Genomic DNA, 27,865 nt, shown 5'->3' on the forward strand with positions numbered 1-27,865 from the left:
GAAACTAACAAAAGGAATAAATAAGCCAAGGAGAACAAACAGAAGATGGCACGTAATAAACCGCTAACACAGAAACACTCCTAATATGCTGTTCTCGTTAGAGAAATAGACATACTGGGGTTTTCACTTGTGACCTTTAAATTGAAAGTTTATTTGGCAATTTAAAGACAAGTAATTAAATTAAATCGTGCAAACATATATTAGATCAATCTGTGCAAATTACAGATTCAGCGGTGCATTAGGACTGTATTCAATGCAATCAAAACATTATCAGTTACTCTCACTGCTATTAATGCTTATGCTCATAAGTGAAATGTGTTGTAAAATCAGACAGAATAGGCTGGATAGAGGCTATCTTAGACTTGTAGAATGAATAAGCATTCCTTAATTAGCCCATCAGGTTAAGTGCAAGCCTTAATGGGCCTTTCCCAAAGTCTAGCATGACATCTTTCTCCAAACATGGCCAAGAAGAAAGTTCCATTAGCAATATTAATACAAGCTTAGTTGATCATTTTCATTCAATTAACTTCTTTCAATTAAATAGATAGCTTGACAAAAGCAGTGATAAAAGACCTGAAGGGACAGCTGATGACTCGAACTGAACATTAGTGTGCGAGAGGTCACCAGTATTAAACAGACTGTAAATCTACCATTCAATTTGGAAAATGCATTTCTTCTGCTCCCACTTCTTTAATGAGCAATTTTAGCTGACTAGATATGTTTGCTGCAGAATTTTCATGACAAGTCAAGCACTCCATTTTTTCGGCAACAGTTATATTAGGTTTTTTTCCTGCCAACATTTTCAGCTTCTCTTATGTCTTAGGATGCCATGGATAAAACTAACAGAAATATATTGGTAGATAGCCAGAAATTTCGTACATTAAGCTTAGATTTGCTAAGCCAAGTTCACCATCTCATCAGTATTCCAGCAAGCCCAGAAGGAGTACCAGCATCACGTTTTGGTAAAACACTAACAAATCAGTGGTGAAGCCTAGTACCAACCTGGTGAAGCCTCCAACAAAGCACCCAAATCATTGCATGATTCCAACACATTATAACTGTCACATTATAACTACACATTAAGTAACCTGCTGAACAGGATTCCCACGTCTATTCTATCCAGTAACTATGTTGTTTTTAAAACATGATGAGAAGGAAAATTAAGACTTGTGAAAATGGTTATCAGAATTTAATTACTCAAAGTTCAGCACATAGTCCAAAAATTAAATCTTCCTGAGTCTGTATTTCTGAAAACTGTATAAAAACAGAACTAGTAAAATGAAAATGTTATTTTAAGCTATTCAGAAAACCGACACAACTTACCTTGAATAACTGAATCCACCTTTTTTGTTCAGTTTGTATACATTGCTGCATCTCCGTATTTTTTGTTACTCCAACACTTCTAAATGCTGCAATATATCCCTCACGAACTTCTGGCTTTGTTTCTGGATAAGCCAACTTTATGATTCCTAAGCATGCATCTCGAAGGCAGCGTGATAATATTACAAGCTCTTCTAGTGTAAAAGGCATCATTGATGATTGTCTTTGACCTACAATTACACAAACCACAAGTTTCAGTTTCTTCCAATGTTTTCTTTTTTATTATAAAAACACCAACTTCACTGGAACTGTAGTATTCACATGCAATCTAATATCGATTGAAAACATCACACAGAGAGAATGAGCATAGGTTTATAAAAAGAAATGACCTCATAATTGTTTACAGACAATTACAATATTCTCTTATTTTCTTCAGCAACTCCTGCTATGTTAAAAGTTTAAATTAGTCTACAGATTCAGTCCGGATCTCCATTCTCTTCACTAGTTAATTGCAAATTACTATGACTAAAAACTTGCACAATAGACCATATAAAACTATGGAACCCATGGTGCAGACCATCTTTTTTTTTTTCCCCCCTAAATGCAATCAATAAAGAACCAGATGACAGCTGATTACTCTGGGGACAATCAGCAAGTCAGTCCAGAAAAGCCTTCCCCACAGATGCCAGCAAATCACTGCCCAGGGAATCCTAAAGCTGTAAATTCCAGATGCTGAGCAGATCCCAGAAAATTGATATGGCAGCAGGACATTTGTTTCACAACTGCCATGTTATGAGCGCATGGTGATCTTCATTCTTTTATGAAAAGTAGAAGGTAGTTAACATTCTTAACGAAGGATCACCCAGAAGCAAGTGAACTGCATGGATTCAGTCCTCAAAGTCTGATAGTTCAATGTTTTAAATAGCTTTACACAAACCCATTCTGTAAAGCACTGTTATCTGCTATGCTTGAAACTCTCACCTTCTATAGGATCACCGAAGAATTCATTATCGTGAATAGAAATAAGTGAATGACTAAACAAAGAACTAAAAAGGTAGAAGAGAGGGATAATTCTACTAGAGTCTTCTAAAGACATAGGAGAACCTCTTGAAATCACTTGAAGGAGTGGTACCATAGACCTGAAAATACAATAATCAAAATTAAGATATTGTGTTTGAAAAAAATATTAACTTTAGCATTCCAGTAAAAATAGCATCTCCTGTAGCAAAAAAGAGCTGCTGTCTCAATAACTATGTACCATTCTTGCAAAATAAAGCTGTTCTAAGTTCTTGTCACTATACTATTGCAGTGTCTCAAAACACATCAGCTCTCCTGTCAGCACAGACTGCAGGTACTTTCTGGTTGAGAACAGAAACAAAGCAATGACAGATTAAATAATTCACATCTCTGCATAGATAAAACCTACAGGCTCAACGCTTCAGTTCCCAGGAATATGCTTCTGGCACTGCCAGTTTCTGGACTAGTCAAAGTACATGAGATAAAAGTGACATGCTTGGGAGGAAGTACTGGGCACTTCAGTATTTATTATGTTAGTGTTACAAGCACTCTAAAATCTACAAGATACCTGCCTTATTTGAACAGATTTTGTTTTTCTTACAACGGTCTCATTCCCAAGTTTTATGAAATCAGTACCAATAACATCAAAGAAATAGGAACTAAGCAAACCTTACACTTTTTTTTTTTCAATCATCACCCACAAACACTGTCATGCCACAACCTGTCTTGTTCTCTTTTTAACTGGTTACACTCTGTTCAGAATAAAGAAACTCAGTTTCAGAGATAGTGTAATACATACCCTGTAATCATTCGTGTAGTCATTGAAGATATCAAATACCAAAGATGCCTCAGGAATCTGGCATTAAAGGCTAAGCTATAAAGGAGCCTGAAAAAGGAAGTTCAAATAAATAACGTCTGCCAATATGGCATATTTACACAATGCAATGCTTCGCACAGAACTTTACTGTCAAGCATTCCTGCAACATAAACAATTCAAGTAAACTTTTTCAGGATGGGGTTTGTATTCTCATCAGATCTGATGAAAGCCTCGAAGTTGTAAAACAAGCATATAAATCCTAACACAGCTTCCATTAACTCAGCAATAAACCACGTGATATAGACCCAAACTTGCAGTACTCCACAAAATTAAACACACATTAAATAAATATATTTGGTTTTTTTCCTGGGAATTTTTAAAACTTAATACATCGAATCACATTAACTGGTAAAGAGGTCACTTCTGTAGTTCATCTGACACTAATGAACACATATTTTTCCCTGTAAGTAAAAAAATAAAATTGATACTAGTAACAACAGCAGCTATACCCATGTAAAAATAAGTGTGTCCACAAATCAGCTACATACAGGACTGCCTTTACTACACTAATTCACACACGATTTGAGTTGATACAACATTTTATAGAAATGAGAAATAAAGAGCTTCCTGGTGCTAGAAGTCATTCTTTCCTCTGGAGGAAAAAATAAAACACAACTTGAAACAATTCCTGTATGCAAGAAGTTAAAAAACAAAAACAATAACAAAAAAAAAAAACCAATCAAGACTTGACTGACTAAGCTCTCATCTTCCTGATATTGATACCTCTGTTAGCTACTCTCCAGGGTATCCCAATCACTATTAGGTTAATGACAGTAAAACAGGTACTCGGGCCCACATTGCCTCTTGGAGGCCAACAGCCTCAGAACACTGAAGTTTCTCGTGACCATGCACACAGGAGGCAGAAAGCTGGGAAAGGGAGCAGGGAGGACAGACAAGAAGGGCTGTCTGAGAAACCAGTATTTATTACAGACCACATGGATAAATCAAAATGCACCAGATGGTGAGAGGAAAGGAGGCATTATTTTAATTAAGGAAAAAAGTAAAATATTCAGTAAACACTTAAGAACATTTGAAGAGCTTCTAAACAACAATTCACTTCAAGACAGAAAAACAAAATCCCTACCTCACCCACATACAAATGCTGCATAATGTCATATGCCACTGGGTCCTAGCTTACTCACTTACTCCTAGCTTACTCTTTTTTCACTGCCTTCTCTAAAGCACAGCTTCCCTCATGCACCCAGTCCCTTCTTCAGGCTCTTACTCAACACGTAGGTACCCACCAAGCCAGCTGTGCTAGGAAGCAGCAGCACTGGGAAGAGCAGCACACCTTCCCAAAATCACAGCTACTGTGAGTCAGGCACAGAACAGGGGCATAAAAAATGAGGAGAAATGAAAGGCAAGGAATAAAGTTTATGACGCATCTTTGCATCACTCCCTTCATTACAAAAAGGGGGGATTTTAAATCCTTGTAATATAAGTAATATAATAAAAGGAATTGGGAGCCTCACATACATCATGGAAGCTGTGTGATGATGAATACTACTGAGCTTGACTCAACTACTGGAGCTAAAGTTGGTTAAACATATGCTTTCACTGTAAAATTAAGCTCTATTCCAAGTATGGCGATTTTTTTCTTATTATTTTTAAATTAACCTGAATTTGATCCGTGGGAATTTTTTCTTCTACATTCACATTATTTGACAATTGGGTAGAAATTATGAATTACGTAAGGAATGGTTTATTATAACAAGATAATTTAGAAAAATAGGGGTATGTATTTTAACGTTTAAATATCTGTGCGATAGCTTAGATGTCTTGGTTACTGAGATGAGAAATCTCTTTACTGACCTTCAGTTTTCAGCCTCTTATAGAAAGAAAAAGTAATTTGGCACAGGTCCACTAAGTCTCAGAGGGCTTCCAAGTAAAAACTTGTTAATTTTACAATCATCCCTGGAAATTACCTAATAGGTTTAGCAGAAATGAACAAACATTATGGACACTGAACCCGTAATAATGTAATTCATTTTTTCATTCTAGCAACATTCAGCAATAATTAAGGGAAAAAAGGACAAACCTTAAGAGCTTATAATAATAACCTTTGTCTAAGTTTTACCCATTTTTATTCTGTATTGGTGATCCAGGCAGCCAAGCATAGCAGCTGCCACATTTTATGGCCCAATTCCAGAAACACTGGTGTATTCAACTTTGATGCTTCCCTTTCCTGAAAATCAGGTAAAATCCACCATGTACAGATGGAAGATGTTATCATACAGCCCATTTTATCAAGACAAAATACTTATGAAATATGAAGCAGATGAATTCATCAATTCTAATGCTCTCAAAGTTACTAGAAAACAAATACGAAACTGCAAACTAAACTTACAACACAATTCAACAGTCTGTTAGAAAACAAAAAGCAACATCCTAACTTTCACCTGAAATATTACTGAGTACTACTGACTGCCAAAGGAGCGTCAGCAGGAACAACCCCCTGTCTTCCTGCTCTAAGCACAGAATTTTGCTTTCAAAGTCCAATTTTAGGAAAATAAACAGTAAAAACAAAGATGGCCCTGAGGAGTCCTATCTCTGCAAAGATTGGAGAAATCAGCTGTGCTTAAAAAAGAGAAAATATAATAATATTTGAATAGTTACATTCTGATTTTTTACCCCCTCCCTTCTGTACTGAGTTCTTTTGAGAAATCTCACTGTATATTACCAATTCCTCTACTATGAGATCATTGAGTGTGGTTTTATATAATGGATTCACTAATAGATTTTTCTCGTAAGCTTTAATATTCAGATTTATCACTACAGTTTGGGAGAATAACCATTTTTCAGCTAACAGAAAGGGTGAGCTCCTCTCGAGCAGCAAAACGAAGACTGTCAGCTCAGGCTGTGACAGAGTTAAATCCACTCCACAGCTTTCTGTGAAATATCTGTTTTAAACACGCTAAATTAAATTATCCTCTCCCCAAAGTACTAACATAATGGCCATTTACTTAGAACCTTGTTTCTCTCTGTAGGCATCTAATTGTTCACAAAGGCCACATGATTTATGTCTACTTGCCAGAAAGGTATTTTTGGGCACCTCTGGTTTAAAAAAAAGTGTTGAATTCCTCCTGCGCAATGGGACAGATTAAATGACCCATTAAGCTTAATTTAGCTGAGGCACCACTACAAGTTAATTAGTTAAAGGCAAGATTTTCAGTCTAGGCCATAAATTGGGCCCAGTTTCCCACTGAGACCATTTAAGTTAATGAAGAGAATACAACAGGACAAGAGAAGCTCAGGCATCTGATAAAGGTCACTGTAGCAGGGGCAGGGGGGCTGGCACCACACAACTGCAAGGTGGCACAGGGAAGGGAAAGCAGACTTGCCATGCACTGCATCACTCTGTATGCTGCTTGATGCTTCATACTGGATGATAAAGCTTAAAAACTGTAAAAGCTTCCTATACAGCAATTCTGGTTTCAGAAAAACACAAACACAAGAGCACTGCCTAATGAAGTGCTGTAACAGCCTTACGTACAGCCCGAGCACCTTCATTCAGCACATACACGAGAACAGGCTGCTCCTATTACACCCTAACTTGGTTTTCCAATTAATCCTCACCCACAGGGTTAGATGAACAGTGTTAGGTAAATAAAACAGTGCCAATGTACAGAACAGTTCTACCAAGCCAGCAATTTCCATGGGCTACCAACCACACCACCGATAACCGCCGATGCACCAACAGCTGTCTGACATTAAACTGCACTGATAACCTGAAGTCTACGGTATTAATTTAATTAACAAATTAAATTAATAAATTATCTCCCTGAATATTTTACAGAATTGGAATTTGCTAGTGAAGTGTAGCTGTAATGAACAAAAGTCTTGCAAATCTCTTTGTAACAGTAACAAGGGCTATACCAATAGATTTTCTTTGTTTTGTTTTGTGCTGTGGGCTTCCTTTTTAATTGGATTTGCTTGCATCTTTCCAGAACATAGTCAGAATTTAATATAACTAATACAGTCCTGGACCATTTAAGCAAAAATTAACTACACAGTACATGTTCTCTGATCTAGCTAGAATATGCAGAATAGGAAATACGCAGGGAGGAAAACAAGGTACTGACAGTCCAACTCAAAATCTACTTCTGTGTCAGAGCATCAGGACAGAACTTGAAAGGTTTGCTCCTTCTGGTCTGAAGTACACTACACTTCAGGTTATTGTTATACCCAAATCCAAAGAAGCTACTAAGCTAATGCAGTGACAGTAACATTTCTAGCAGCGTATATCACCATCATCAGTCAAATCACCCAGATGTACCAAGGGGCCACAAGCAGAAAAAGCAATCATTCTTAATGGACAAACTCTGAAATTCTCATCCTCCTTTTCAAGAACAAAAATATCATAAAACTATTTTTAAAAATACAGATTTGTTGTATCTTCTCTTCCAAAGTCTGTGTCAATCTTAGCATAATTTTCTTTTCAGTTCTCAAACATTTCTTTTCCGTTATTACTCTTTTTATTAAGTATTTCATTTAAAAAAATTGCAGCATCTGTACCTGTTAATCATCATTGTTCTGTTAGAGTTGTAACTGCTGAATAAGCAGTCTTTGTAGCAGTCTTTTCTGCCTTTTAAATCCTTTTTTGAGTTTTCAAAAAGAGAATAAAAACGTTATGTATTCTAAGAGTTTAAAAATTTCAAATTCATTGCAAATACATTACTTTTGCTTTACTAAACTATCCAAACTATTTCTACATGGTTTAATTAGCTGCATTTTACAGTAAATACTGACTCACTTAAACTTCAATTTCAAAAAGGTGAAGCACCTTGTAAAATACTCATCAGATTTGAATAATTATTTGGGCAATGTTTATTACCTTTAAAACAAGCATCAATTATCCTTTGGAAAAAAAACTCTGAAATAGAACAAAAGATTGACATCAACTGACACGGTTGCACGTGGTAAACCCAACACTATGACTGGCTTGGGAGTCAGAACCAGTTAATAGTGACTGCAGTTTATCAAATGCCTGTATGAATTAACATCATTTTGATTGTGAAAATAATTCAACAAGTATTATCAATTAAAAACACTTAAATTCAACTACTTAGGAGCTATTCAAAAGCTGTAATGGAAAGCAATTTCCATATTTCAAGATGTTGACGAGAGCCTTCATAGCTTCTACGTTAATGTTAACTACCTTGTTATCACAAATAATTGCAAAGACCTAATATGGCTTCTCAGAGGAAATAGATGCCATACTCATACAATTAAATTTGTGCAGGATTTCTGTGCTCATTAAGCATCCTTTCCACAGTTCACCAGCAAACCTCATTGCATTTTAACTCAGTAATTACTATCCAAGGCAATGTACTACTTTCAACAATAAAGGAGGGATACTAATTCATTCAACTGCTGCTGTGATCTTCAGGTCTCACATCCTGCTCTAATGCAATTAGTCTACAAAGAACTAATTATCCTAATCGAGCAATCACAGTTTCACTGACATCTTACTTCCTCTAACAGCTATAAACACCACTGAGCCAAGATAGCACCAAATTAGTTTTCTATATCATTGTTTACAATGCAGTTTGAATTGATTATTTACAACATTCCCTAAATACTTAGTTTATTGCTAGCAACTACATACTTATTCACAACTACTTGCACCACAATTGCTTTAATACTTACACATTTCTCACTGGTGATAAAAAGGTTAAAAAAAAATTGACCACTGACATCTGTTTTCTTTTTTTTTTTTCTTTCTTTCTTTTTTTTTTTTTTTTGCAAAATTTGTGAAATAATAGTGCACAGCTGAACAAGTATTTTACTTCCAGTTCAGGTTTCAAAGCCCTTCCCAACAACAAGGATTTTTTCAATAGTCAGGAATCGTTTCAATTTGTAGCAAGAGACTGGTTACACATTAAAAGAGGTAGAGAACAGATTTCTGTACTCAGCTGCACAGTGACTGTGCAACCCAACTGCTGTGAGTTTTAAAAATAAGTTAGACAATATCCTCCGAGAATGACATTAAATGCTGTCTCTGAGAAAGAAGACAGGAAAAAAAATGCTCCTCAAGAATCTCTGCAAACTGATTTGTGGATGATTTTCTGACCACAAACACTATCCCGCAGTCCCTCAACACAGCAAGGCAACTCACGAAACAAAGCATGGGCTTACACTTTTGGATTCAGTGATCTGTCCACAAGGAATGTGATGAACATGCTTTTTTATTTCAGCTGATCATAAAAGATCTCAAAAAAAAAAAAAAACCCAAAAAAAAACAGGGTACCTAACCCAATAGTCTATCCAGCTGAACAAATTTCAGATGTACTACAGTCCAATGTCATTATTATTTATACTTGCCTGACTTTTGGCACCATCATTCGGTGTTGTACCATTAGCGTGTGGCAGATTGAAGCCATCAAGGTAAAGACCTCTTCACTAGCTGAATCTCTCCAAACCATATTCAACAGAGTGTTTGTCTGCTGTTTTGTATCCAGTTTCTTTAGACACTCCTCAGTTATGTACTGAACTGATATTCTCCCATCACCCTACAAACATATCAAAGAAAAATTTTCTTTGAATTACTTTTAATGATCAAGCATCCCCTTCTTAAACAAATACAAATAAATAAAAAGAAAGAATACTTCAGAATTCTATTGGAACAAAGATTTCCTGTATGATAATTACAACGTGAGCATGTCTGCATATACCAGGAGAATTCCTGAAAGCATCACACCTTAGAGTCAATTTAAATCCCTATGCAGGCAAGTGCTGGATCATGGTTATCGATCTTGTCACTTAAGTCAGTGGGAAAGATACCCTTTAATGTAAGTATGCTCTTCAGCACTCAAATACAATAAGGTAAGATCGTTTACTGGCATAAAATATGCAAATGCTGATCTCCCCCAGCAAAATCAGTTAGCACTAGATGTGAAATCCAAAAATGGATGCCTCCTGTAGATTCTTTTACAAATAGTATTTTTATATTCAGCACCCACATACAAACCTAGTGTACAAAGTATACAAAGAGGAATCCTCTTAGTTGGCACAAAACAGAGCAGAGGTCCAAATTATTTTATTTATTTCCCCACTCTATCTGGTCCCCAAGAAAGAGAAGCACACTCTGGCTCACTGAAAGATAAAAGTTATCCAGTTTATACCCCTTCTTTTTTTTTAAGTAAGATAAGCATGCCTGAAAATATGGAATATGTTAGAAAACAAAAAACAAATTAAAAAACACAGGCGAAAGATAAAAACATACTGCAACAAATCATATTATGTAATAACATCTCAGAGATCACCTTTAATTTAAAAGTTACTGTAAATTCACAGTGCTTCCTTTTTAAACTAATCACCTCTTAAACATCACTGTATCTCTAAAGTACAAGCAAAATCTCAAAGTACTTATTACAGTGTATGCATGGCCCACAAATTAAATATCTGAACTCTAGATTTTGAGGTTAAAAAAAAAAAAGGTAAACATTTCATACTTTGGCAATATATTATTTACTGGGTAAGAAGGTAGTTTATTCACACTATATTGATAAAGATTTTTGAGCAGTAACACACTACATCTAAAAATCCCATCTTAGTGTGGGAAACAAAAATCACCCACACAGCTGTTTAGGTTCCCCCCACCCCAATTTGTTTTGCTTTAATGAACCCTAAATACAGTGTAATTTCACATATTTCACAAGAGAAGATTGCACACCACATTAGTCCTCTGAATAGTAGTACATATTTTGAGAGATTATACGCAGGCCATTAAGAAACTATTGAGTTTACACATCTCCAGTTGTGGTTGTTCAAAACCTTGTTCTGAGCATTAGGAGGCTGAAATTAGCATGGGTTCATTTCACTAGTAAAAGTCTTACAAATGCTTAAACTCCCATGCAAAGACATTTTTATGCTACTCTCTATATATTATTGCAGAAAGTAAGTGTTCCACCTGTGAAAGCTTTGAAGGTAATGTATATATTTAAAAACTGAGCTATAATTTTACAGGGTGAAGACTGTACCTTCAACATAGAATATTTTCATGAGGAAAAAAAAAAACAGGGTTGGAAGATCAGATTAGCGTATTTAATTATATCCTAATGTTACCATGAACTCAAAGAACGAGGAGAGTGCAAAGTCACTGTAAAATCAAAGCACAGAAGTTCAACTTTGTTTCCGTTAAAAACGAAAGCTCCATTGTCTGGAAGTCACACTACCTGAACTATGCTCTTATACTAAGAGCTTTACTTCTGCTTTTTTTCCTTTTATTTCAAAAAACAAAAGGAAATGTTCATTTGCAATGAGCAGCCATCTAGTTTTAAGAAGTAAACATATCTCCTGCTCTGAGTACCTAGAAAAATACCAAGCTTAAGCTGATGATGGTTTTGCATGTATTTGCCACTACTGTAAATCAAACTCATTCAAAGAAATTCTATAATGCTTACTGGTGTAGTTGTCATTTTACTGATCTCTTCATCCTCATCTTCAGAATCACTGTTTACATCTTGACAATTTGTACCAGCACTAGATACAGGCAACTGAGAGAGAAAAGCCTGGAGTACTCTCAAATACACAAGCAGTCCTTCTTCTGAAAGGGATCCTGTATCAAATGTATTGAAATAAAAGATCATTAGCTAGGCAATACCTCACTGCATTTTACTGAAAATATCTACCCAAAAAACACACTATGCCAAACCCTCCCAATTAAGCACATTTTTTTCCTTGAAACGGGTAAAAGTGGCTAAAAACACAGATCTCTAATAAACGTAACCACAGACTGCTAGGCAACAAACTAGGTTATGGAAATGCATGAAACACTAACTTAAATATGAAAAAGCAATGAACAGGCCATATAGCTTTCTCACCCAAATATGTTTCTCCAGCCGTTAACATGAAGTAAAAAAGCCATGGGGCTTGATCACTTTTTCTTGAGCATCCATTTTCTGCTAATAGTACATTCAGAAAGAATTCATAAGGGAAAACGATCTGCACATCAGCCAGCGCTGGAATGATGAAATGGAATATCTGATCTGTAAAAGGTGCTGCCACAAACTCCTCCGTGAAGGCTGCAAAAATCTGCTGCCTAAAACGAAGAAAAAATGTCTTGATGGAAAATACAGGCAACATTTCTCACAAGTACATCCATGGCATGATTGATCAAATTTTGCAAGTTTGAACACATCCACCAAGAAGACAGCAAAGCAGTACTCCAAGTATGGTACTTCTACAGTGTCCTTTCCCTGATCATCTTATTACCCTTAAAACTTAAAATGAACTCATGGAAAACTATTCTGAAGTTATTTTTTTTCATTTTAATCTCAAAATAAAAAACAAACTAAAAAAAATCCTGATCAGTTGTTTTTTTTGTTGGTTTTTTTGTTGGTTTTTTTTACTGTGACACAAAACACTATCACATGCAGCAGAGCCAGTTTCATCTCTTTTCTGTCTTTCCACATACCTGACTCATTCTCCTCACAAGCTATGACTTAGTTATTTCCCCTTTCATAAACCTGTCACAAAATCCTTAAATGTGGAATTCTTTTCATCTGCCTCTGGCTACATCTTTATACTCAACTAAGTTTTTCCACACTTAGGTTCCTTCATAAATCATTACCACAGCATGTAAATCAAACTGCTCTGAAAAAAACAGCTGGATGCTAAATGACAAACTGTAAAGCTCTGACAATAATAAAAAGCATACAAGAATCTAATATTACTTATTTACCTTGCACCTTCTGGACAGGAGCTGTATGTAAAGTGCAATGGTTTCAGAACATTCTCCAGAAGGATTTTTGCAAGAGGGACTCGAGAAACATCAGAATACTCAATACTTGATGGAAGCTTATTGTTAATTAACAAATAAAGCGACCTGTAGTAGCCTGCAAATAAGTAACAGCATTATTTAAATACGGTATTACTTTTCTTCATTTCTTTATAAAACAACACATACTTACTTAACATTTATAACTTGAAAAAAATCTGTAATTCGCTGCAAGAAGCTTTACCTGGGAATACACATTACCACAGTACAAGTCACATTCACATAACGAATAGGAGATATCAGTTTTATCTTTGGAAGCAACTCTTGATGAATTCATAGACAAATAATTGCATTCAGAGTCAGTTTGACCAACCAATCCTTCTGATAAAATGAGTAATTCCTTCTTTTTGAAACAATGACCTATGAAATATGTTCTCTTTTTGAGAACAGCTCACTTTTTGCTCTTTCAGAAATTAATTTCTCCCACAACACCAAAACACAGCAGTATCTTATGTGTTCTGCTAACAAGGTTCTTAAGCCTCAAGTTTAAAAACACCTTGCTTGAGCAGTCTGAAGAATACAATTACTGTTCCAAAACAGGAACCTCTCAGACAGTAATAAAATGTATTACCATCAGAGCCACAAAGATGGGTGTAGAGGGTAATCTGTCTCACTGCCAGAAACCTAATTTTGTCTCACTACAATACAAATGGAATCACATGATTTCATTCTTCCTAATCCAACTTCCTCTTACTCAATGAAATCATAAATTAAGACACACGTTCCACTACTACAGGAGCCACTGTGAATGCATTAAAAGCATGGTACCTCTCATTGATAGAAAGAGTCTAAGACACTTTGTCAGAGTCTCCCTAATCTGATATATACCATAACAAAAGTCATCATACGGAGTAACTTAGCAATGCTGACTACACTTGCATGGAAGATGAGCTATAATCCAAAAAATTTTTATATAAAAGTTGAATACAACTTCTTTACAACTTAACCATCTTAAATAATGAGGAGACTTGTACACTTGTTGCAAACGAATGCTTCTTGTTGTTGTAACCATGATTGGAAAGCTGAATTTCTTTTAGTAAATTTATAATTTAACATCTTGGTAAACTTTAATGTATCGGAGGTAATGTTACACGAAAAGAAGAAAAAGTAATTTTGAACACATCCTTTAAGAAGTAAACAATGAGATAAACACAAATACTCTGGTAGTCTTAATTAGGCTTAGTCAAGTAAATAAAACATGCTAAGGTAAAGGTCACTTCTATCCTGACAGTAACTTCAAAACGTGGAATCTGGACACATCCTAATTAGCCTAAGACAGTTTTGTTCTACTGAATATACCTTAAAACTCACAAGAACTATTTCAAAAATTAACCAATTGGAAGGTGCTATTTTACATTTTACATCCATTCAGCTGGAAACAGGACATCTGTTTTCATACTGTTATTGGCATTTTTCCCCCAACCAATCTCAAAACTCAAGTGGTATCACAAAAGCTAATTATTTTTTTCACACATCCTCAGAGCAATAAAGTTTCTTCAAGACAACACGAATTTCAGTGATAACTACACAACTCATTAACTTTCAGTATGTTTGCACAGGTGTAACTGATTGCAGCTCAGCAAACAGTTTTGCTGATGATGCCACGAAGCAAATAAAGGCTAGGTCACCATCTCTTTGTTAAGGTGTCTCTATACAGTGCTAGCAAGATGAAAAGATAACGCCAATTTACAATAACAATGATCATTAGCAGTTATAGAGAACTATATTCATCTACTCTCAAACTCTGTAGTAAGGTCTGTATAAATAACTTGGGAGAACACTGAACTTATGAAGAGAATGTCCAAAGAATTTAAACAGTAATTTCTCAAGCAGTGATCTCATTACAAGTAAAATATCTGTTTCATGTATGGGTTAGTGTATGCAGCACTTAAATGTGTGCCTGTAGAAAATGCAAAATGCACTGAAATGACACTGCTTTCAGGTATTATGCATTTTGTTCAATTCTTGAGTGCTGTTGAGAACTTCTAGTTCCTAGCTACTCACCTTTTTGAATCATGTAGTGCAAAATTTGTTCAATTAATGATGTTACATAGCTGACATCTTGTAAAACAGGTAAATACGTATTCTCAGATGAAAATACCTCAAGCATTCTCATAGGAAGTGCAACATTCAGACTGTCGTCACTGCAGTTTTGCAGTAGTCTACAAATGAAATGAAACAAAAATAATTTACCAGATTTCTCTTATTTCATCACAGATGTAGGCACATCGATTTGCAAATAAAACTACAACAACTTTCCTAATTTGAAGTGATCTTGAAATTAAGTGTATACTTCTAAGTGTTCTCAGTAATTACATCTTTTTGTTGGCATGCTTATAATAAATAACTACTGGTTTTACAGTACGGGCTAGGAACAAATGCTGTTTTAGCCAAACATGTGATGTTTCCCAGAAAGTCCCTGACTACAGACTTAGGCATTAAAATTACACCCATTCCCAACCTTTTAGTTGTTTCATAAGCAATTTGCTATGAGTAATTATTGAAACTGACTATTCAGAACGGGTTTAGAATAATAACTATTTGTTACAATGAGGCACATACAGGCAGAGTTGCCCTGACAGTGCCCTTGCTTTCAGCTATCCAGAAAGACAGGATATTAACAGCAAAAGTGACTGATAAAAACAGCTACATTTCACTAAACAGATTAAAGATACTTGGAGAAGAACAACTCCTTGGCAGATACAGAATGCAATCAAGCTACCTTTTTTTTTCCTTCTGAAGTTATGTTCTGCTTTCTTTCATCTTCTAAATGTAACGTCAAAAGCCACAACTTTTCATGAAGCTGAGCTCACACAAGAGGAACACTCTTTCTCACTACATGTCCCACTGTTTGCTTTCTGGGCTTCTGCACCAAACTGTAAATAGCTCAGAAAGCAAGTCATACAGCATAGCAATACTCAGTGATTTGAATGCACTCATCAACAAAAAGAAAATCTTCAACATTAAAAGGAAGAAAGATTTTTCTAGATTTACCTTCCATTGTTTCTCTGAACATGAACAGTTCTCTCTATTAATACTTAACTTGCTTCACAAAGAACCAAGCAAGTGCACAATGCAATTTCTGCACACATTTTAAGCAGAGGTGTATAGAAAAAAGAATTTACCTGCAACACAGCCCCAACAGTCTTTTTATTTGGAATAAGCAAGTGAGTCTGTCTGGACCATCCAATTGCTTCACAAACTGAGAACTCTGTTTAATTAAATTCTGACACATCCATATCTGGGGAAACATACACAGAAGTTTACTATTTACTACATCTCAGTTCTGTTGTTTCAAGCACAAGAAGCAGCTGTATGTTACATACATATCATATCCACATTTTTATAAATACAGGTCTTGCATAAAATCCATCTTAAACATATGCAACATCTTCTTTGGAGAACTTATAAAGCATAAAGTAAGACAACTGTTTCAGTTAAGGAAAAAGTTAAGAGACACGTGTCTTACATAGTTCAACAAATAACTTCCAAAATTAACACTGGAATACATTTACAAATAACTTTAACAATTTTTTTTAATAAAAATACCTTCACAATTACACCAGAGAGCTAGTTAAAAAAAAAAATCTTACTTTTTTTTTATTATTTTACCTAAGCAGAGAACAAAAGAGTGCAGGCCAGCAAAACAAATTTCTTGAAGTGGTCAAATCAATTTCTGCATCCCTTCCTACGCCTTCCAAATGACAGAATACGTCAACAGAACGGATCAAAATATTTACAGTACTCACCAAACGCTTAGAATCCTCATTCTGTCTATAGAAAAAGAGAAGCTGACGAACTAGAAGAGTCAAATTAGCTCCATTAGCAGTAGAAAAGGTTCCTCCAGTTTGGGCCAAATTCGCACAGCGATCAAATTCACTTCTCTGGGTACAGTACTTAAAATAACAGGAGTTATTCATCAGTGCCTTGATAACTGTTATGAATGTATACAGGGATGTGACATTTTTAGAATCTCATTTGTTTCCCATCCCAACTGGTAGCAAAGTAATTAAATGCACTTACTCATTAAGAGATCACATACACAAAAAAAATTGTAAATTTGTATTTGGTGCACGTGGTAGAAGGTATACACGGCAACAGATTTGTTGCTCCTCAAGCCAAGAATATCATACTAAACATTTTCAACTAGTTTACTCAGTATTAGCAAATGTGAACAGACAGAACCCTTTCCCAGAACAACTAACCCAAGAGCAGCTTAAAAGCAGCTCTTTTGACTCAGATGACACCTCAGTCACACACACCAAAAAACTTCTGCTGACATGTAAAAGCTGCAAGCATCTAAGTGTCAACTCCAAAAATTTACATCATCCCACTCAAGTCAGCTGTCATGAAGGTGCTCTGCTGAACAAGCATTAATTTACTAAAGAACTGAGGTCCAGCAGAAGTTGTCAAGAGAGAATAAGAACTTACACTTCATCAACACACAAAATATTCAAATATGTCGAGATTTTCTAATCTTTTTAATAGAAAACTTATTTTCCATTAAGACTGTTTCACCCTTTTCTCAACAGACAAGTATTTACCTGATGATTTCTGTCCCTGTAGCCCCTAACAAATGATTGGATTATTATTGCATTTTTCAGTCTTCGCCTTTCTTCCTGCAAAATGAAGGAGAAATAAATAAATAGAAATAAACACTGTGGAACCAACTCAATTTCTACCATTTTATCTGATAAATTTGTATTCAGGAGGAAATTTCTTTAATGAAAATTAAGCACTATCGTTAAGAAAAAAGTATCTGATATTCTGCATCCAATACACACAAAATCAGAAGAAAGCTTTTTATGGCTCCAAGAGTACAACTACCACTAGGTTATAGCAAAAGAATTCTTAATACTCAGTAAGTACATAATACTACAGAAATCAAAATAAACACATTAACATTTCGACAACCTTAATGTTACAGTGCTGAAGAACTCAAACTCAGTGACATTATTCCTCTTTCAGCACAGATCAGCTGACATTGAAGGCCCACTTCCATTCAAGTGATACATCTGCATTACGAACCCAGCATGGTTTACACAGCAAGGGGAGGGAACAAGGAGAGAACAAAAACAAAACAATACACACAATATTTATTAGGAGAGAATCAAAAGGAAAGCGAAGCTAATGCTTCAAGTCTAACTGCTCTATGGTGAAACTACAGGGAAAAAAAAATTCCTGCTCTCCCTTAAACAAGGCTCAGAAAGTGAGTCAGAGTCATTTCATGAAGTCTTCACCAGCTACAATGAGTAGTTATTACCATTGCTTTGAGATAGTTCATTTTCTTGTTAACTGAAAGCCAGCTTGCTTCAAGTAATATGGATAAAGCATTCAGCACTTTCCCTGACAACACCCCTGGAAGATCTCATCACAGAAATACCCAAGGGAAGGGGCTATTGTATTTCACTTTCCAGCAATGGCCATGCAGTTTCTTAGGAGATGAAAGGAGGTAAAGAAAATACTTGCCCAAACTCAGAGCTACAAAATGGTTTAGGTGAACTTTCCCAAATAAACTCTAATTAAACATGAACCTCAAAACCCTCAATTTCTAAATGTATTGTGCCATAAAGACACATCCAAATGTTATGGACAAGAACTTGAACTGAATTGGTCAGAGAATCATCAGGCACCTTCTCTTCATAATCATAATACTAAATAGTAGATACCTTCAACTAAATAGTAGATACCTTCTCTTTCTCTCTAGAAACTGTTTTTATTCTAGCACATGTAACTGTCAATTAGCGACCCATAATTGCAAAGGTTTTAAGTCTAAGGTCACTGCTAAGGTTCAGCTACAGGCGTTTTTTAAAGACATAACTGGTCTTGGTCTCAGAGGAGTCGTTCTTTAAAAAAATAACAGCAACTGCTTCTATATAAGAACAGTTCATTTTGTGAAAAACGTGTCACAGGAAACCGTATGTCTGTATGTGCATACATATAGAAATATGACACTGCATCAACTCTGAACTAGTTGATACAATTATTACATTCATAAATATGCAACTGAATAGGTGTCTTTGATATCTGGCAAAATGTTTTTGAAGTACACAGCATTCTTAAGTAACCGGTGAAAGCCTAGCAATTTCATGGCTTCTTTAGAGAGAAAAATAAAGCAGTAACTATCCTCAGAAAGAGATGAGCCACCCAAAGGCCTGCATTTAGTCCAGCAAGGCTCAAACAAATATTTAAAGGGGCAAACAGTTCTGTTTTCCTTGATTAGCACGAAATCTGGACAGTTATATTTTTAAAACCATCTTTCAAGACCAAGCTTTTTCTCCTCCTTGTATAAGAAGAGGAACAAACGCCAGAAATAATACATCCACTCATGCCATACTACTGAAGGGATCTCATACTGCCACATACCACAGAATTACCAAGCAGCCCAGTCTGGAAGGAATATACTCACTATGATGTTGTGTTTCAGAACTGAACGTTCTCCTTCCTACGTGTATTCCCTCTTCCACTTTGCTCCAGCTCAAATTACCAAAAGGCAGTAACGTACATCAAACTATTAGTAAGACTTCCTGAGAACTCACACAGCCTCAGAACCGCTCCTAACTCCCTCAGCTACCAGCTGATTCCAAAGAACCTTACAATGCATTCAAGTGCCTCGGTTCTGACCGCGCCTCCCAGAACCCAGTCTCAGACTGGGGAAGAAGCTTGCTGAAGGTCATCCTCGAAGCTGCAGCAGAAAGGGCAGTAGGAAATGGCTCGGCAAGAGCAATCCACAAGGCAAAGAAATGGAATTTACTAACTGAATGCCTGTCTTTTCTCAACAAAGATTAGATCCAACAAGCGTCAAATTAAAAGGAAAAATTCCCTTTGCACCCAGTTCATACTTAATTATCTTCTTTTGAGATGAAAAGCGCTTCTGAGAAGGACCATAAAAGCAGTCAGTTTTGCTGCTTCCAGCATGCTGGAAGGCTGAAAGGCAGCATTCCTGAACTAAGCACATCTGCAACAGAATAAAGCACTCAGGATTGCAAAAGTTACATGATCAAATTAAAACCCAGTGTGTGTGCAAACGCTTACAGTCTACTTTACCTCTCGCTTTCGCCTTTCTTCTTGAGTGCGATGCAGCAGCGAGGCCTTTTCCTCCTGAACAGCACAAATATAAAGATACAAAGTCACTTTCATTCAAACACATGACTTAAAATCCTTCAGGATACTTAATCACGCACACAACAATCAACAGGAGTTAAGTACTAATCATTCCCTGCACTTAAAACCACACATAACACAGCCCTCCCCGAAGAGCAGAATCAATGGGTGCCTAAAAGTGACAAGGATGGTGTCAGCTCCACGTTCAGATTCGTGTTCCTAGCATCCCAATAACCAAGGCAAACAGAACTCATTAATAAACGAAGAAGTGGAAACATAAGAGGGTCCCAATCCTACCAGGTACTTTGTTTGCTGAGTACTTTTCTTGCTGGACATGAGAGCTATTGGCCCAGGTGTACACAGCAAGCTGCGGAGTCCAGAGCAATCACCTACTGCTACAAAGCTCCATGCCTTGTCTAACATGCAAAAAGGATTTAACTCTTTAATTTACTTGTCCTTTTCTCAAAAATTGTCCAGAAAGGACATCAAAGTAGGCTTCTGCAACACAGATGGAACTTACCTCTTCCTCCTATGGCTTTTTTAACCAAGGGCTGTTAAGAAATAAAATACACTCAAAGCTGAAAATGTCTTGCGTCTAAAAATAAATCTGAAGTTGGCAAACAAACGTTTTCATATTGAATCACTTCTGAAACAACTGTGATACAATATTTAAATGTCTACAGGCAGACACAAAAACTGATGGCAGAATTCTTCTGCAACTTTTCTGAAGGTAGAGAGGAAGTGAAAAAGTCGTGATTCTCCCAGTTTCATGAGGATACACAATACCTGAGCACAGAGCACCAAGGACAGTGAAAAGCAAAGCACCGATGCAAAGAAAGGAACTTAAAACTGGATTTGTATTTCAGATCATCTATTGCAGCAAGCACAAAGGAAAAAATCCCACAAGAAGGTTAACCATCTTTTCCTCTAAAGACAGTACTTTACAGCCAAAGACACCACTAAATACAGTTACTGCCCTCTAAATACAAGGGTTTCTTCCACTTGTTAAACACAGTGAAAGGAAGTCTGTATCTAAAACAACAAATCTCAGCTCCAGCAACAGGGAGGGGTTTGCGACTGCTTGGAAGTGTAAAGTGAAAAAATTGATATCAAATACATAGACAAAATGATGTAATAAATTGAGAAATAACCAACAGATGACCTAACACATCAAGATTTTTTTTTTAAATATACATTAACTGTTTTCCAGCAGCTGGTCAGAGGGACAGCTGTAAGTGGGCAGCTTCTCCTCACACAGCTGATCTCCAGCTCTGTACTGATTTGAGAAGTGCTCTCTTCAGAGAGAGCCCAATGCACCTTGACTACAAATTCAAATACTTGCTTTGACTGTTTTTTAAGGCAAACATCACCTCCTTAATCTAAATATAACAGAGGAACTGCTCTAAACCAAAGGATTAAATATACTGGTAACTACTGTCCAACTTGAAGAAAAAAATATATCCTGTTCTTGTTCACATGATACACAAATAGATGAGAAACAGGAAAGGAATCACTGTCTGGCCTATAGCAGTACTTAAATTAAACGTGATAAATGTATTTTAAATAAATATATCTCCTTCAGAGTTATCCAGCACAATTTGAATATATCACCACTTCAGAATTAAAAGAAACCCTAGGAATGTGCAAAAGAAAATAAACTTTCTGTGGTAAGAGTGATGACAAAATTATTTTCACCCATGAAGGTCATTCTAAAACATTCACTTTTCACAGTCAGATAACTGTACCTCTCAAATCCTCCCTGTCTCTCTCTTTAACAGTGAAAAAGAGCTGAGCTCAGCAGCTGCTGAGCAACCCAGGAGATGCAGTGCCCAGGGCTGCCTGCCAGCCCCGCACACTACAGTACAGGATGCACATTTCACAACTCCCATATTCCCATCGACAACAGCAACACAACTCCTGGCAGCTGGAGGACAACATTACAACACTGCTGTGCCAGGAGCTCCCAACCAACAGAAGCTTGCAGAGATGACACCTGGCTCACTCCCCACCTCCGTGATGGCCAAGCTATCCACTTGCTTCTCCTGCTTTCCAGACACCCTCCCTTTGGGTACTGAAGATGGCAGGTATTGAATCTACCTACCAAAGCAGGCAGTCAGGGAACTGAGCATCAGCTTGTCTTCACACTTCCAGCCCTAACTCAAAAGAAGGGGAAAGCCACTCTGCCTGACACCCAACATGCCCTTCCTCCTTCAGAAGCTCATCCCACAAAGCACAGAGCCAAAGCAAAAAAAGAAAGATAAGAAACAGAAAGCAACAGCAGAATGCAGCATGACCTTAGGGACAATGAGACTGAGTAAGAGAGAAGAGGAAAGAGTTGAAAACAAAGAAGCAGATGGGGGACAGCAGTCAGAAAGGAAAGCCTGCAACTGCCACCAAGGAGATTTTAAGTAATATTTTTATCCTGATGTATAAATTCACGACCTAAGTGGTGAGTAGTATATTAATCACCACAAAGTTGAAAGCTGCAGCGCTGCTACTGACCACGTGAGGATACAAGCAGCATCCAAATTTAACCAAGTAAATGACTGTGCTTCAAAAGCTCCAATACATAAGAAATGTTTTTCATCTACGAAGCACAGTAACTCACATCTTTTCTCTTTCCTTAAAGTAACGACATTTCAGACAAATTTAGCCTGAACTACATGAATACTGATCAACACTCCTAAAACAAATGAGGTGATGTAAGCAATTTACAAAAGCAAATTCCTTTCAGCAGCTGTGGTTGATAAGTTCTAAGTCACCAAATGAAAGGAAGATTTTGTAGCATCCATCTATAGATAATAAACATGGACACTGAGCAGATGTCCCCCCTCCAAAGTGCTTCCACATTCCCAATACCACCATAGGCAAGATGAATCCACATCTATTGGCTTTTTTGAAAAGAAATATTATAGAAGAGGCACAGCAACCTCAACAGACCCAGGGCAATTTAACTTCCACTGAACACGTAGCTCTATTAGCCTCAGTAAAACACACTTGGGAGCTTGAAAAAATTGCTTTAGAACAGCTGTGACTCTTTACATCATGATTAAGGCTCCAGGTACAGAAAACCATCTTCCAGAAGTAGATATTTTAAAGTACCTAAATATGCCCAGGAAATGGTATTTGTCCAGGGAAAGCCTAGGCCCACTGAAATTAATGACAAGAAAACACCTCAGCATTTGAGTTTCAGTTTTACCTTAGGATACAGAAAGTACCTGGCACCACCTTTCCCATGGCAGCAGCAGGGCCATGCACAGCAGAATCACAGAGAAAGGAGGCTCCAGAGGCCACGTGAGAAGTTTACTTTTGACCTCATATGCATTAATCACCAAGCTCCCTATTCACACTTCACCTGGAAGTTGAGGGGGAATATACAGGAATGTGATACTTAATATTACATTATTTAAGAAAGTCTATCAGTCTATCATTAAAAAAAAAATCACACATTGTAAAATGAAGTTCTTCGCTTATTAAAAACAGGTATATTACAAAGTCCTCTTTCTTTCTTTTAAAGTTATTTGTAAAACCATCTCGTTTTGTATCATCATTTAAAACTATTTTTAAAAGTCTTGGGATTTGGAAAAGCACGTTTTCATATGTTTTAGGTTATACATTTAACCTCATAACATCTTAACCATTTATTCCCTGTTAAAAGCTTACAAGAAGTCATTAATAGAGTTCATCACCTGTACGAATAATATAGATCTACAGAGCCCCCTGGACATCCCAGCACAGGCACAGAGGATTCCCCTACATGTTATGTACTAAAGGACTGCTGCCTCATACTTTTCTTATTGCTGGCAAAACACATCAAGGAACAGCAGCTCTGAGCTGACCAAATCAAGCTGAAGGGTTCCTCAGACTCCCACTACATCACCAGGAGTGCAACTTCACAACAGACTGAGTGAAACCTCAAAGCTGTCACCAGAAGGGATGGTGACATTACCAGCCCCCTCCTGCCTCAGCCTAACAATCATTCAGCTGAAGGCTGGAAGAGATCAGCTCTGTGCTCCAACAGAACCCACATCCTGTAGCACCCCAAAAACAGACAAGTTTTGCATTAGTTCAGTGAGCCATTCGCTGCTTGCAGCGCAGAGACTTGGGAACCACCTCGCTTCGGGACCATCAGCTTCAGTCCACCGTACAGTCAGAAGTGGGTTAGCTCAAAGTGAAGTACACCCCAAACCAGCTCTTCAGATGCAGACCTAAAGGGGAATAAATTCCTGCCAGCACACCACGGAATTTTCCCATACTAATCTCTGCACTTTGAGGGCTATGTAACCTTAGAAGAACTAAAAAAGTTGTACCAGGTACAATGGAAGCTACATCTGAAAGTAACTTCTGAAGAGCCTCATAAAGCAGAGAATTGTTTTAATGGTGACAATAAAGACCCCTAAAATTAGTAACTACTTATCATATCATAGATAAAACATCAAAACAGTATCCCTGCCCTCTACCAACTGCACAACCAGAGCAAATAACCCAAATGAATCAGCAGATTTGTGACAGGAGATGGACAGAGCAGTCCAAATGCTGATGTCATCTATATTTTATACCTATTTTAAAATGTAGTATTACAACATCACAATATTTTGAAAGGAGCAGTCACTTTGACCAAATTAATTCTGCAATCCAAGACTTAGCAAGTGAAACAAACACTACATTTTTGGCAAAAACTTAAGCTAGATTGGTGTGCTTTTCTACAGCATTCACAACCCAGACCATCCCAATGAGCACAAGGTCACTCAGGGTAAGCACAGCCCTGAAGCTGCCTGCTTTCATCATTCAAAAACATGATAAAACTTAGTGCTGAGAAAGCACATGGGACTCAATACCTTCCACAAGGAAAGCTGCTTGTGATTAGAATACACATTTCATTTACATCTTATCATCCCTTTTTCTAGAGCCCTGTGTTTTTGTTTCACATTGTGTACCATCAAGAGGGTACTGCGTTAGTCTGAGAATCTGACCATCATTTCTTCAAACTAATACATCTATAAACTTTGATCTGCTGTAAGTCTTTATAAATTAATAATCACGTTAAGACTGAAAGCTTTCCAGCTGCCACCATGAGTCCCACTTGAGACACAACAATATTTGTATCATTGTGCATATGCTGGTAGGACTCAGGTGTCAGAAGGCCTGAGGAAGTCTTGGTACATCTATACTACAGAAGTAAATGGCAATGTCGGGTGGGCTGTCAGCACACACGACCCAAGATCAACAAGGCTACCAGTTGTGGCTGTAGCTATTATTAGCAAAGCTACTCTTTTACCAGTCAAGTTTGCTGATGGTATATGTTGGTGCAGTTATAGCCACATCAGAACAATCCTGCTGGTATCTGAAGTACTGATGGACCAACTCTTCACACTGCAGTGCCTTGCTTCATACTTGTGTTTTCCTAAATACAGCTATACAGGTGCAACCAAACGTGGAAAACTTCCCCAAATCAAGCAGAAAACTATTCTTAGCTAAGTAGCCTGCACACAAGCCTACAGGTAAAAAGAAACATGATCACAAGCAGCATGGGACATGAGACAAGAGTCACAGACCACACATAAACACTTGCCACACCGCTCTCCACTGTAGCGTGTTTATATAGAAGTGGATGCTAACTGCACTTTCAAATCATTAACACTGTAAGGGTTCTGAAAAGCAGCAGTTGTTCAGGATGGCCAGAGCTGCAACTGTTTTGCCTTGATGCAGCGCAAGCATTTCACATAGCACAGTAATGTCCTGCAATCGGTGCACCACTCAGGATAAAGCTGATTGTGAAATATTATCCTTGGATCGGATAGAGTGAAGTTTACACAGCAGTCGCAGTTTCCACTTCCTTTCTCATATAATATTCACGCTGATAAATTCATACGTGTAGAAAGTTAGCACGTTTGTCCCATACAACTAAAATGTATAATGACAGAAAACTCTGTTTCATTTCCATGAAGAAATCAGGAGGTGTAATAAAAGATCCATCCGTTGTTGGTTTCCAGAAGAGGAAACATGCTCTCTTAAATAATGCTATTAGCAAGTGGATGCCAAAAGCTGCCAAGTGCCCGAAGCTTACTGTCAAGGGCCAGGGCATGTTCTCCCAATTCCTACTTCAGCCGGCCAGTATTTATGGTACTTTTGACTCATGTAATGCCATTGTATGCAGTCTAATGAACAGAACCGACTTCAGATGACTCAGGTGAAAAGCTGCACAACTTATATGTCATTCAGTTAAGCATTCTCGTTGCTAAAAGATGTAAGACGCCAAAAGAAAACTTCACCATGACTTCAACATCACACACTGAAGTACTCCTGTTAGTTTCCAAACCTACTGCCAAACTCTGCAAGTTGTAGAGAACTGAACTCACTTACAGTGCACAACAAAAACCTTCTGTTGCTCCTATGAATATTAAAACAGCAGTGAAAACAGTAAATAGCTTCACATGCAACAACACGAGGAACCAGCACTGTACCAGCACCCCTGACACACCAGGACACTCCATTTCCTCTCGCTCGTCGTGCCCAACCACTTCAGCTCCAGCAACGGGGCAGCTAAAGCAAAATAAACCACTCTGCTTCTTCTCCTTCGATAAACTGAACGTAAACCGGAGACAGCAAAGCTGGAGCGCCCTGACAACGTCCAACCACGCGGGTGAAGCCTCCCCAGCAGCGTGAGCACAGCGGGGCCGCCAGCTCCGGCCGTCCCCGAGGTGAGGACGGCTGTGTGTGTGTGTCCCCATCCCGGGCACTGCTCCGGGCCCCGTCCTCGCCGGGAGCCTGGGAGGGGTGCGTGGCCTGGTCGGAGGCCAAAGGAAAACAGAGCCAGGGAGATAAACGCATCATCGGGGTGGGGGGGGGGGGGGGGAGGATTTCGGCTCCTTAGTCATAGCTGCTCCCTGTTTCTTAATTATTATTTTTTATTATTATTTTTTTCGAAGGCCCAGCGGTAGAAACAGCGATCGCGAAAAAGCGAAGCGGACGTTAAACGCGGACGCAAACAGGCTCCCGTTACGCTCTTACCTTCCTACTCGCTCCTCCGAGAGACACCTTGGGCCTTGTTTTGAATTCCCCTTCGAAGCTGAACATGTTTACCGCTTATCCCATCTATAGAACGGAGCCCGGAGCGGACACCGCCGCCAGCGCCGAGCGGAGGGACCGCCCCGACCCCGGGGAGCGGCGAACCCCGGCGGGCAGCCCGGGCCGGCACCCCGCGGCCGCACAGCCCCGCGCCGCTCCCCCCCCTTTCCTCCCCCGGTCGCCCCCCTTCCGACCGGCGGCTGCGCGTAGTGGGAGGAGGGAGGGAGAGGAGGAGGGAACTGGCGAGGCTGCTCCGCTTGCGCTCTCCGGCTGCGGAGAGAAGATGGCCGCCGCCTGCAGCTCGCCGAGCGCGCTCCCGACGGCAGGAGCGCGCACGCGCGAGGTCGCGCATCCTCGGGCGCCTCCGAGCCGTGTCCCGCCCCCGGGCTGTCCCGGGTCTGAACCGGCCGCGTCTGTGGGCTGGGACAGAGGGACCGAAAGGTCGTGAGCCAGCGGGCCCAAGTTTGAAGCACCGTGGTTTTTACTTCGTCGGTCCTTTCTGTAGGATGAGCCTGGTGTCGTCGTCGCCCCGTGGCGAAGTGCTGTGTGAGGATGGGATGCAGCACTGCGCTGTGTCCTGAAAAAGCCACGCAGGGAAACAGCTGGCCCGGGGAAGGGAACGCAGCCGTCACCTCGCGGCAGCACACCTCGGGGTGACACTATACCCGAGGATCTTTATGTCACATTCCTCAGCCCGG

The 27,865-nt window shown here is 38.3% G+C and overlaps 1 protein-coding gene across 1 annotated transcript in view; it reads right to left on the bottom strand.

Annotated features, from left to right (window-relative positions):
- The window catches only part of UBE3C (ubiquitin protein ligase E3C), a 65,470-nt gene extending 38,024 nt beyond the window's left edge, over positions 1-27,446 (bottom strand). The window contains exons 1-13 of the mRNA XM_065731536.1: positions 27,111-27,446; positions 20,043-20,096; positions 17,540-17,614; positions 16,745-16,891; positions 16,121-16,236; positions 15,000-15,157; positions 12,900-13,053; positions 12,040-12,257; positions 11,620-11,774; positions 9,539-9,726; positions 3,137-3,223; positions 2,302-2,459; positions 1,324-1,556 (exon numbers count right to left, since the gene is read on the bottom strand). Of these exons, the coding sequence (XP_065587608.1) occupies positions 1,324-1,556; positions 2,302-2,459; positions 3,137-3,223; positions 9,539-9,726; positions 11,620-11,774; positions 12,040-12,257; positions 12,900-13,053; positions 15,000-15,157; positions 16,121-16,236; positions 16,745-16,891; positions 17,540-17,614; positions 20,043-20,096; positions 27,111-27,176 (1,809 nt within the window). The 5' untranslated portion in view covers positions 27,177-27,446. The remainder of the gene's footprint in view (positions 1-1,323; positions 1,557-2,301; positions 2,460-3,136; positions 3,224-9,538; positions 9,727-11,619; positions 11,775-12,039; positions 12,258-12,899; positions 13,054-14,999; positions 15,158-16,120; positions 16,237-16,744; positions 16,892-17,539; positions 17,615-20,042; positions 20,097-27,110) is intronic.
- Between the last annotated feature and the right edge of the window lie 419 nt (positions 27,447-27,865).

Source organism: Cyrtonyx montezumae, unplaced genomic scaffold (genome assembly GCF_038088225.1).
Source record: "Cyrtonyx montezumae isolate F1298 unplaced genomic scaffold, pur_monq_1.0 scaffold_14, whole genome shotgun sequence".
In the NCBI taxonomy this organism is placed as follows: domain Eukaryota; kingdom Metazoa; phylum Chordata; class Aves; order Galliformes; family Odontophoridae; genus Cyrtonyx; species Cyrtonyx montezumae.